Below are 12797 nucleotides of genomic sequence, written 5' to 3' on the forward strand. Positions count from 1 at the left end.
ATCCTTCTTATTAAACAAAGCGTATTAAAAGTGTATGTGCATTTCTGTAACTCAAATTTACACATTCTCTTTTCAAACAGTTTTGTTGGTAAAAAATTAGGTAAAAAAATTTTCACATTTGTTAAACAGAGCAAGATGATATAGATGCAATTGTCAGATACGGTACTCATCATTGATTTCTATCATTTTAAAAAAGCCGGTAGACAATAGTAGATAAAAATAAATTCGGTCAATAATTGACTTATTATGACTTTACGTAATTGTAGATATAAAAATTTCACTTTTACCGAACACAGCAGGATGATAAACGCAATAATCAAATATTAATTATTATTGATTTTTATCCAGTATTTTGAAAAAACTGATAGACAGTGGTAGATAACATTATATTAAAGAAATAGACTTTTTTTACAACTTTACGTAATTGTAAATAAAAGTTTCACATTTGTTAAATAAAACAAGATGATAAATGCAATAGCCAAATACAATATCCATCATTGGTTTCTATCTATATTATTTTGAAAAACGCTAATAGGGTAATAGATAGAATCAAATTAGGCCAATAATTTACTTTTTACGACTGCGTAATTGTATATACAGATTATATTAATTGTATATATGTATGAATGTATAATTCTAATTATCCGGCTATTAAATGTTAGTGATATCTCCTTGATAGGAAGTAAGTAATTTAATAAATAAACGATAGAAATAACAAAAAGTGTATGCAAAATTTTTGATCAAATGAATGGTTCAAGGCAATCTCTGATGTAATTATAGATAGATACGTTTACAAAGAATAAATCAACTAGTAATAAGAAATATAATCCTAAGTATAAATTTGCAGTATAAACGTAATTTTTTTTTCAAAGGGTTATCTGCCTATTAAGATGTGTGCAGTAATGTCTGCAATGTTCTCTATTATTATAATTCCTCTATTATTATAATATGCCTTGTTATAACAAGATATAATACAAACATATGAAAAACTTGCTCACTTCAATCCTGAATTATAAAAGGATAACACGTGGCGTAGCATCATCATGATTAAGTGGCTTCAAAAACTATTTGTGTGACCTGTTAGGATTTTCCATGACCTCTAAGAAGTGCTTTGTATGTACTTTTATTATCTACGATGCGTTGTCATAACATTGTTATGTACTAATCAACGAGGATTTACATTTAATAGCCTAGTTATTAGAAATAAAATAAAGTTTCACTGCAATGTTTACTTTGTAATGCAAATAAAAGTGATTATTAACAATTGATGGATGAACATGATAAATAATAATAATCGAATGCCATTAATTTTTGTAATTATTTGTGATCATGTAGGTGTAAGCTACATAATATATAAATATGTTATATGCAAAAATGTGCTTTAAATGTTTTAAGATACTTAGGTCAAATCATGTTTCATAATTATCCGTTCGGTTACTCAAGATAATTATTCGTGATTCAATCTTATGCCATGCTTTATGATATATTAAGTATCTGCTTATATCTCCGACATATATGTAATCAATTTTTCATACTTTAAGAGACTAATTATCGATTTTATCAATATTGTTACCTGCAGAGAAAAAAGAAAAGATTTAAATTGTTATAAATGAGAAAAATCCGACAAGGGGTAAACCTTGCTGTTTAATTATTTACGTACAATATTTTAACAGAGATTTCTTTTTGAGATAAATGCTGTGCAGCTTGAAAAAAATATTTAATCAAAATGTTGAGTACTATTCTTATCCAGAAAAAAATCTCTTTAAATGCAAAACTTTGTTCGGTTACACAGCAAAAGGTAAATTACATTGTTACATTCGAAAGCTCGCAAACATGGATACATCTCTTGATAGTTATCCTTGATATATCCACGTTTCGACGATTGGAATGAAATTTATCAATGTAGTCGATCCCTTCTTCAGGATCTCCCATGCAGACCTGACAGAAGGAGAGAATGAGAGGCAGACATGGACATAAGTGTAGCGTGGAGGTGGTGCCAGGCCCCTCCTTCTAATAAAAGCCGCTCACTAAGCGTCGCTATACAGACAGTAACAGAAAACCCCGAAGAGAGCAGGAGCCGCCGAGAGCTCCTTCAGGGCAGCACACGAGATCTTTTTTTTTTTATTTAAAAAAATTCGATTTTCACAGCGAACCGTGTAACGGATAATATCTGTGCGTGGTGAGTTTACAAATCTCGCGTTTTTAACTCGATCAACGTCTTTTCCGGGTAGCTGTGTACTCATCTTCAGTGTCGTGGAAAATTTATCGTACGCGACGACCACGTGGCGAGGTGATGATAAGTGGGAAATTTTTGAGTTTCGTGTGTTCTCGAAGACGAGTGCAGACAGGCAAAGCTCGTGAGATATTCCTATCGCTTAACAAAATTAATAAAATTAGATATATTTGGATAAAAATTTAATTATTGTAAAGTGAAAAAATTGCAAATTTGTTTACACGAGAGAAGAAATCAGTATGGAATATTATGGCATAATACAATATTATTTTATATTTTATGAAAGTGCTCTTGAATCGCGATTTTCCGGAGAAATCTCTTTCCATCTGGACGCACAATTTCCTCCGTAATTATTTATCTGATGAAAACTGGAATTCTTTTCCGTACAATTAATAGTTTATAGGAATAAAATTTTATTTATTAATTTTATTAAAAATATTATTTATGAGATTACTAATGTAAAAAATAATTTAAAAATAGAGAGAAAAAGACACGAAAGAAGTTAATAGAGAAAAATCTTGAATGGACCGGAACAGTAAGTTCTAAGAAAATTAAAATTTACAATCAGCATGAATTAAATTCGTCCATGCTTGAAGAATATCAATTTTTTTTCTTCATACAAGAAGTTTTTCTGAAAAATTCTCTTTATAATTACTTCGATTGCAAACTTACTTGTTCTCTTTCACTTTCATTGCTCACAAAAAAATAGAAAACAAAATTTCTTTATCATCAATTTTATCATTATAATATTGATTTAATGCTTCTTTTTACTAGTTGAGTTGTTTTCTCAAACTTAACTTTACGTTAAAAAACTTCAGAATATATTTATTTTTTGGAAAATGGAAAAAGATTTTTATGCATTATCGTATTATAATCGCAATGTAAATTGCCCTTTGCGAGGTAGTAATGGAGATGCCAATTAAAATTAATTATTATGTGGCCTCGAGAATAAAATATTGCAACACGGTTCCCGAGTAGATGTGTGCTGAATCTATATCGTCTTAATGCCATTATATCACCATGATCCATCCTTAATGTGCCAAATGCACGTGTAGTTATTTGCACTTACGTTGACATACATTAGCAAATAAAACTTCAAAGTTACGCGTGTATTAACAACAATGAAAAAAAATCTGGTAATAGCTATCAAATGTATTTTGTTTAGAGTATTGATGCAATATTTAGTAAATATTAGCAAATAACACAATAATAATTAAAAAAAGAAAATTAACGTTTAGTTGATATTAGTTATATTAACCGAAACGTTTGATTATCATTATTTCACTTTAATAATTATACCATCTAAACTTGATTTAATACTATTATCAGATCTTTTTCTTGACAAGAGACAATGTTTTCTCAGTAAAGACAAATATTTCTATAATTTTCCATTTAAAATAGAATCATATAATTAAAAATATCCATAAAATTATTTCTTTTCGATTAAGTAATATAAAAATAATTAAACACGTTTGTTGAGTTTTCTTTTTTGGTTTGACTCTCACATACTTGTAACCGGTTTTCATAAACTGCAGTCAGCGTTCAAAGTTTTACGTCATGAAACGCAATTTTTTGTTTAGTTGCAAGAAGCAAGCAAATTTCCATTGACTCACAAAAGAAAACGTGAATTAATAAATAATCCTAATGCGGACATAAAATGCAACAAGTACTAGTGTGTTTTATTAAAATCGAAACTAATTAAAGAGCTCGTGCACGCTTTATCTCACCTTTCCTCCCACCTTTGAAGACGCCAGCACAGCGTTCTCCACTTTCATTCCGTCGAAAGTGATAGTCGCGAATGGATCCATGTTCGAGAAAGGAGAGTCATTGCGTCTCTCCCCTTCGCTCTTTTCTCCATGCGCCTTCATGCTTCCTTCGTCTTGTCATGATCTTTGTGAACGATTTCCGCTTTACCTTGCAACTTGTCTTTGCGTGTCTGTATGGAGGAGAGAAGGGGAGCAGGAATAAAGAGAGAGAGAGAGAGAACAAGAGACGTACTGAATATATCTTAGAAAATGAGAGAAGTAGAATTATGACCCGTGAAAAATCTTTCACTTTCATCATGCGCGCATTATATCCGGATATTTATTTTCATCGCATGTGCTTCGAGAGAACGATTATTTCTAAAATAATTTAAAGAAGCCTGAAATATATATAATATTAAAGTCGTTTTCGAAAAATTCGCGTACTGAGAAAAAAAATGATTATAATTTAAATTATTATTATTATAAATAATTTGATTATAATTTATAATTATTTTCAATGCCAACTATATATTTTTTGATAGAACTACAAAAAAAATTATTATATACTGTAAATTATTACTAGCGTAGTTTATAGCAGTAATAACTATAAAAATAGAGTTCCTAGATAATTATTTTACCATACAATTATAGTCCCAAATACCAAACATTTTTCTCTCAGTCTATGGGACTGCGATAAAGATCCGCTAAGTAATCCGTATCGCGTAGAATGTAAAAATTTGATTGTGAGAAATATGCGATATTGTAAGCGGGTTAACGAGGAATTAATTACTATCGTAATCATAAATACCTGATTCGTGTTAAAATAAACAAATTATTTCCGCAGAATTCATCTATACAAACCAAGATGAGATTTACTATTCTAACATTGACGGCTGTGCTTTGCCTCGCATTAGTGAGCTCGCATCCGCTTCCGGAAGACGGTCTCCGATCAGAGGTAAGCACGTGAGCAGCACATCTCGTGCCTTTCTCTTTTAACATCGTCATCTATTTTGCGGAGATTAATTCGCGGCATTAACGACTACTTCTACCATGCATTATCGCTTAATTATCTAACACGAATGGCACGTGGCACGCAACTAAAGAGTTCGAGGCCGAATTTCAAGTGTGACAGCATAAAAATTTTACTACTTATTTTGCAATTAGCGGTATAACAATTAATCCTGCGTAAAATTATGCATGATGGTTATAAAGATTTTCACTATGTCAGTGAATAGCAATTTCAACATTTTCCATTAATCTCTTCCATTAATCTTCATTTCTTTGCTCTTATCTTTAATTCTTTCCCATATTGATTAAGGAGAAAGTCTGATTTACAAAAAATAATGTCGCAGAGAATTTCTCTGTATCGAAATTACTGTATAGAAATTACTAAATTATGATTATTAATTATTAATAAACGATATGGGTGATCAAATGCAAGATGATTCCTTCTCGATCGCGAAAGTTCAGCTACATTCCGGTTTACGAACGTTAAATGCTCGATCGTTCTATCGAATTGATCGATTCGATGGTCGAAGATGACTTTCGACGAGTCTTTCACTCGAACAATGTCACCGCGACGAAACTAATAGTAATATGAACAAAACGGCAATTGATATTTTATGACTATGTATTGTGCTTGTGGTTTATAGAACCGCAAATAAGAATTTGTTTATTTAACAACGTGAAACTGGGAAATACTAATAAACGTTGAATAAATTTCTTTTCTATTCCCACTAATAAATACATTTTATTGCAAAAATGATTATGGAGTTAACAAAATTTGCATGAGATGTAATGCACTTCCACATCGAAATTGTAACGATATTGAAATCTTTTACGTTTGAAATATTACCCGTAGAATATACCGAAAATTATTTTGTAATTCTTAATTCTTCGAAAATGTGGCATTGCACTTTGTTACGATTTCTATTACATGACTTCGGAAATCATAGCTGTTATTTGAAGAGTTCTGTCAATAGTTGCTATCATAACTACTTAAACTTAGCGTTTACCATAATATATTGATAATTATCATTGTTTACGTGTTAACTTGCCGTTACAATTTAAGATATGATGCAATACACTGAGCACGTGCATAAATACACTGGAAAAATGATTACCGGCCGAACGATTACATGACAATAAATATAGAGTTATTCAGTTTAAAAAACATTTTGCGCTTAATGTCCGGGTATGAGCGCCTTCGTGCGGAGTTCAATGTTTCGGTTATGCGACCGTAAAGTACTCGGTGTAACCCTCAAAGTATACGATCTGACGAAAACCCGGATCGTCCGACCGGCTCTCCTCGCTCTGACACTTTCACTGGTCGCCAACATCGGCACAGGACACTTTCTTCAGTCGATAAGCGTCCCGATGGAAAGCTAGTACGCACAAGTACAATTTAACAACACGGTGTGATATATGAAACATTGTATACAAACAAATTACTGACCTTACGTTCCCTCCGTATTTTCGCTCAATCAAAGAATATGAGATAACAAGATGTGAAAGATATCGTGGATAATATTAGGGATAAGTAGTAACATACAGACATAAATGATTAGGTGAATACGAATGTAAACAGTCTATTAAATGTTTATAAAAAATCCATTAAGACATATAAAGATGAATACATAAACATTTAATTAAGAACTTTTATTATTGTTGTTAATATTATTAAAATTATTACCACGGAAAATGATAATAATAAAATTTATTGGAAAGAATGATTTTGCTGTTGTATCTAAGAATTTAGTTAAATACAAATCCAGAAAATAATTTTATCATCCGTGATTATATAAGACACTCAAACATAAGCAATCCTGTATAAAATTTTGATATTTTATCAACCAGCTTGAGTGTCCCGCATAATAACATTGATGGTTTAAAATGTTTAGATCTGTATCTAGCTAAATTTTAAATATTTAGCAAAACTACTTTTTCTATTTACTATACTAAATGATACTAGAATACATAATTAATTGCATAAATAACTAGAAAATTGAAAGATATATATAGTAAGACATTAAAGAACTATATAAGGTATTAAAGAATTATGTGAAAGCATGAATGTAATCTATAGAAGATGATGTATTAATTTGTATATCATTTTGATATATGTATCAATTTTTTTAATCTTCTATTTCTAAGATTTTTAAACGTACAAAAATAAATTTATAAGCAAAATTTCTTACTCAAAGTTGATTGGGACGAACAAATATGAAGGTGATCATATGAATGTGAAACGAGGTTTGAGGGAAAGTGTACCATATTGCTTCGATTGAGCAACATTTGGGTTTGGTTCCCGCCCGGGAATTGGCCAATCTAGCTCCATAATACGAAATTTAATGCGAAACTGATATAAAATATACTCTGTACTTGAATCACCTTGTTGTAAAACAGGCTGTCCTTCTTGATGACACAGATATAGTCGAATGTTGACATTTCGTAATTTCTGAACGACTAAATTAGCTGTATATAATACCAGAATTTTGTAACTTTAATATATTCACTCGCGCAATCTTTTTTTTTAGATAAATACCCGAGAATATACATTTAAGATAATTAATTCTCACGATCAACATCGGCATAATAACTGTCTTTATTATCATAATATATAATAAATTTTAATTGTAATATATAAATCTCAGTTTATGAAAATTTGTTATTGTGCCTTCGTGAAGAAAATAGCAAAATCGATTCAATATCTAGTGGCGCTAAATTAATGATCCTTGTTTGGTTAGCATCTAACCTAAAGAACATTACACAACACCTTAACACATAATTACCTTAACATTCTCAAATGCACTAAATTCCACGGCCTTTATCAACATTTTCAGTAGGAAAGGGAAAATCATAAGTAGTTCCTGATTTATCATTACTTCATGTAGGTACACAGCTTAGCGTTATATTTTAACGTTACTTTGACAAAAACAAATTATTATTTTAACAAAAAATGACAAAAGGATTCCTTTGGCAATTCCTTTTTCATTATCATAATTCAAATTATTGTCTAACGCTTTGCGAAACATGTACTTCAGTGCTCTATAGATTGAAAGATCACACTTCATACATACTCAAAAGCTCTTACGTAATTGTAGGTGAGTCCACATGACTTACTTTAAGTAGATAGCCATTTTCTCGTAATCAAACACTGGCTTATTAATCCATAAATGTGTATAGCCTCGAAAATTTGAGATCTACGAGGTATATCAATTGAAATCCGATAATGCTTGATATCCTGCGATTATTAGTAAAAAAGCATCTTTGCTATCATAAAGATCCAAATTTAAATCGCTGTCGTATGACAGGGCCAACAAGAAAACTTTCTTTCAGGCCCTTGATCGGCTGGTGATGGCCGAAGCCGACAACGAGGCTGCCCTGAGGAGCAAAAGGACTATTGGCATTCTACGACAGCTCTTCCCCGATATTTCCCAGGTGAGCAGTCGTTGATATACGAATGTCAGAGAAATCCTGCAGAAGGCCAGGACTAGACTGACACGCCGAGCGGCGTTTTATAGACGAAAGTGTACATAAATTATATACCTCACCTCGAGAAAAACATTATCAAGGAGCAGTAAGATGTCCTTGAGCGATTCGCATCAGGCTGAAACGCACTAAGAATTTTTGACACTCTCCAATTAAAATTTTGTTTTCGTCAATCTGTATAGAATTGTACCGTAAAAAAAAAAGCAGTATTCACTACATACTTCAGCCTTACATTCTTAACGAGAAAGTAACGCATACGATTTGAGAGGCAGCCAACGCATTAGCCAATTATCCTTTGCTCATTCACTCGTACGCTCACGTACGGATCGATTTGTTTTGATCTCATTCCATGAGTATGTTCCGCATGAAGAGAACGGAAGCAGTTTGTCATACTCCATGCTAATAAAAAAGAATAATTGTCTCCGTCGATTCTTCCTGTTAGCTATACGAGATTTCTCGTGTTCTGTTTTTTCTTTCTTTTTTCGAATCCTCAGTATTTCTGAATCCTTCAATCTACAGTACCAGTTACACAATGAAACTTTTCACGAGAACTTAATAATTTTATTAGGGGAAGTTTTATTACAGTCCGAGAATAAAAAAATCGCGTAGTGCGAAGTAAATTGTTCATCGACGGAGTAAGAGAGACTCTATCTATAAAAATTAAACATTCTCGGGAAAGTTTCTTTCTTGCGTGTGAAATTCCTTCTGGCCGCCTATTGAGTTGTTCACGAATAACTTCCTAATTTGACTAATAATACATTGTGCGATTTTTGTCTTGTTAGCAAATGGCTTCTTCGGCATTGGCCAGCAGCACCGGGTTTTTTATGCATGCGGTTGCATGTGCGTGCACGTGCACGACAATGGCGATTGATTTAGTAACGAACCTTTGCAAAATAGCGTGAGTTAGTTATCTCACATTACCGCGAAGTTGCAGTTTGCGCGAGCCGAAAGATCGTTTGTGGAGGAATGTCGAAATTTCTCTGGCAGCGTCCTCGAATGATTGAACGAACGCATGAAGAGTTGATGACGGTCGCACGAAGTGACACTGTAAGGTCCCTCCCGGGTTACGGAATATCTGCATTTCAAAGAAAACCATGTTTAATTCTGTCTTTGTATTAAAAATAGGATCGTAAAAATCTCACAGAATACCTGCTTCACTGAGCGCCGAGTATTGTGTAATAGCGGTAAACCTGATTTCCTATGACTTATAGCGCTGTTGAAAGGAAGTTCAAGCCTGGTAATAGAGATAAAATGATAAGAAACAATAAGTCAGTCATACTTAAACACAGCATCAATCAATTATACAAATATTTATTAACTAGCAGAACGATTGATCGAATATTTAAAAAGATCCTCGTACAGACCGAAGAAAACGTCATAAGTCCATCATTTATAAATAATAAAATGTCAACGATCACTGTCATATGTTGATCGATCTACTGATCACGCGACGCAAAGTGATGTCTTGAAGTCAGAATAAAAAAAAAGGAGGAAGATCTATTACTACGCTGCAAGATTCTCCAGCAAAAGCCTGTTATTTTCTAGAGAATCGAATCAAAGGTCAACTCTATTATCGGAGAAATCATTCGTGTCCTTGGTCCGGTCATCCTCCGCAATATTCTTGGCGGCGGCATGGGCAATATCGCAGGCGTCGAGAGGAGCGACGAAGGTACAAGTGTAGTGGGCATATCGCCCTTCGGAGATGATGAGGATGAATCCACGTCAACTGGCTCGAATAATGCTTCCAAGGTGTCGATCTCTTTGCCAACGTTTCCATCTGATGAGGAGGAAACGTTTAACTCCTCTTCGTCCACTACCTCATCCTCGATAACGACGGCAGAAAGCAGAATCAACATTGTCGACACTACGACGACCATTGCAGCAATAACATCATCTTTATCAGAAAACGAGGTTACCACTACGCAGTGACTGATTGATCAGCAGCTCGGTAAAAATTTCGAGGTCATGACCTTGAGGAATCTTTATGAGAAATACAGAATTACAGAATTGCCTTGCGGAATGCCTTACCGCGCATTCAGGACTGCTGCGGCACTGCGTTGTCTACTTTGTGTGCTAATTATTCATTGGGTACTCGAGAAAATGAGGATCGAATCGATCGACCACTCAGCTCTCGAAGGATTTAATGACCACTAAGTTACCGCGCAACCAGGACTGCCGCGGCTGCGCACGTTTTTCTCGTACGGTTACTAACTGTTTTTGTCCTCATGTTTGCTACTTATCTAGCTATTAATTGATTAATGTTGCAACTCATGTTGCTACAATCTTTTATTATGATCTTATTTCATCAGAGTCATAAAATCTATAAAAAGTTTTTTTCTATTGATTCTGGGTCCTTCCATCTTATTATTTCAATTATCATTATGCGTTTCTCGTGTTTACGATTCATATTATACGTTTATATACATACAAAGTATTCGAAAATAAATGAGAAAATAGGAGTAATTCTAATTGATAAAATAAGACAGAAAGTAAGAATATCAAAATTATGATTAAAATTTTTTAATACAAAAAAATTTATTTATAAAGTTTAAAGTTTAAGTTATATAGTATCTACTCTGAGAAAATAAATGTCTAAATGCCTAAAGTATTTTTGTTATTTATTATTAATGCCTAAAGTACATAAATATTTAGATATTTAATATAATTAGAAAATAAAGTCTCCATTGAAATTTTGTTATTCTTAATTTTATGAATATTCTAAATGTTTAAATAGTTACGTAGTAAAAGTACATAATTATTTAAACATTTATAATTAAAAGAATGCAATTTTATTATCTTTGATTAATGACTTTCCACCTTATTTTATTATTTAGAATAACTCATTAAATTTTTTCTCCTGTTGTTGAACACCTCATATATGTATATTCGCAGAATCATTTAAAACCTATGTCTATTCAAAATTTTTTCTCTTCGTCATCTAACTCTGACATAAATTCAAGACTTTAACATTTATATCGTCGTAGCAAATTTCTTTCTTCATGAAACTCTGAAGCCATTCCAAGCTAGATTATTTTTTAATTCAAATTTGAAAATTTATCTTAAAACAATCTTTTCACAAATAGCCTTCTTCGGCTTTCGTTCTGTCATCTCTATTTTCAGTATGCTAATCATTTTTTCATTAGCTGTTGCAGAATAAATCAGCCTAGTGATAATCGTGTTTGTAATAATCTTAAAAAATAATTTTTGTTTACGTTTTTTTATATTACATCTACCAATATTATTGCATATATATGTGCGCGCGCGCGCGCGCGCGTGTGTGTGTGTGTGTGTGTGTGTGTGTGTGTACTTGAATTTCAAATAATACTTGCAAATTACATTGTCCGACAAAATTTGATCTTTTTTTCCTATGGCAACCATGACCTGCATTTCTTAATAGATTCAAGGTCGCTGAATCTAAATCCGTCAGCGAAAGTTGTCTATTTCGTTTGATTAGAAAAAATTGATATCAAGTAATATGCTGTTTTTAATTCATATTACTTGATTTATCTCAAAATCTTGATGTAATGAGCATCTTTCGCTGGCGGATTTGGATTCAGCAACCTTAAATCTATTAAGAAATGCTGGCCCTACTCGCCGCAATTTTTTGTTCGATTGTGTTATTAGCAATCAGTGATCCACTACTCAACTTTTCGTTTGTTGAATTGTTGACGATTACGTGTGACGCCCGAGATAGTATAATTTAACATAAATAACATATTTGTTGAAAACATTTTGTTTAATTTGCTATTAATATGCTATTGCCGCTTATTGATTATGCATGTTACATACTAATGTGTGTAATGTAATGTATTGTTTATAATTCGCATGTTACTTGTTTTGACTTGATTGTTATATAAATGTAGTTAAAAAATTTGAAAATAAATATAGTATTAATCATATTTTATGATTCACAAAAAAGCTCAATCGAATGCACAAAAAAGCTCAATCGAAAAGTAATTATAATCACTTCATGTCATACATGTCATGAATAATTTATAGAAAACGTCGGAATATTACATAATCCTAACATTTTACACACCTTGGAATTAGCGATTATTTACCTCAACGGTTGCGATTTTTTGTGTATTTCTCCTCGTTGAAAAAAACAATGATCGATTGATTAATAATAAATCATTAACAATCTATATTACAATATATCTATAAGTGTTGTGTGTGCTACGAAATGCATATACAAAATGTATATGATGAAATGAATAAGTTGCTCTTTATTCACTTCGGCAAAAAATCGCGAGACATCGTAACTTATTATTTGGAACCTTATTCTCCAGATATATCGTATACTAAAAGATTATATTATATATATATAT

General features: G+C 32.2%; 1 protein-coding gene across 2 annotated transcripts in view; it reads left to right on the forward strand.

The window, feature by feature from the left end:
* Positions 1-2060: 2060 nt before the first annotated feature.
* The window catches only part of LOC108692255, a 31234-nt gene continuing 20497 nt past the window's right edge, over positions 2061-12797 (forward strand). For both annotated transcript variants that reach the window (XM_018200426.1, XM_018200425.1), the window contains exons 1-3: positions 2061-2179; positions 4823-4933; positions 8317-8418. In XM_018200426.1, coding sequence (XP_018055915.1) covers positions 4844-4933; positions 8317-8418 — 192 coding nt within the window. In that variant the 5' untranslated portion in view covers positions 2061-2179; positions 4823-4843. The remainder of the gene's footprint in view (positions 2180-4822; positions 4934-8316; positions 8419-12797) is intronic.

This window comes from Atta colombica, unplaced genomic scaffold (assembly GCF_001594045.1).
Source record: "Atta colombica isolate Treedump-2 unplaced genomic scaffold, Acol1.0 scaffold68, whole genome shotgun sequence".
In the NCBI taxonomy this organism is placed as follows: Eukaryota; Metazoa; Arthropoda; class Insecta; order Hymenoptera; family Formicidae; genus Atta; species Atta colombica.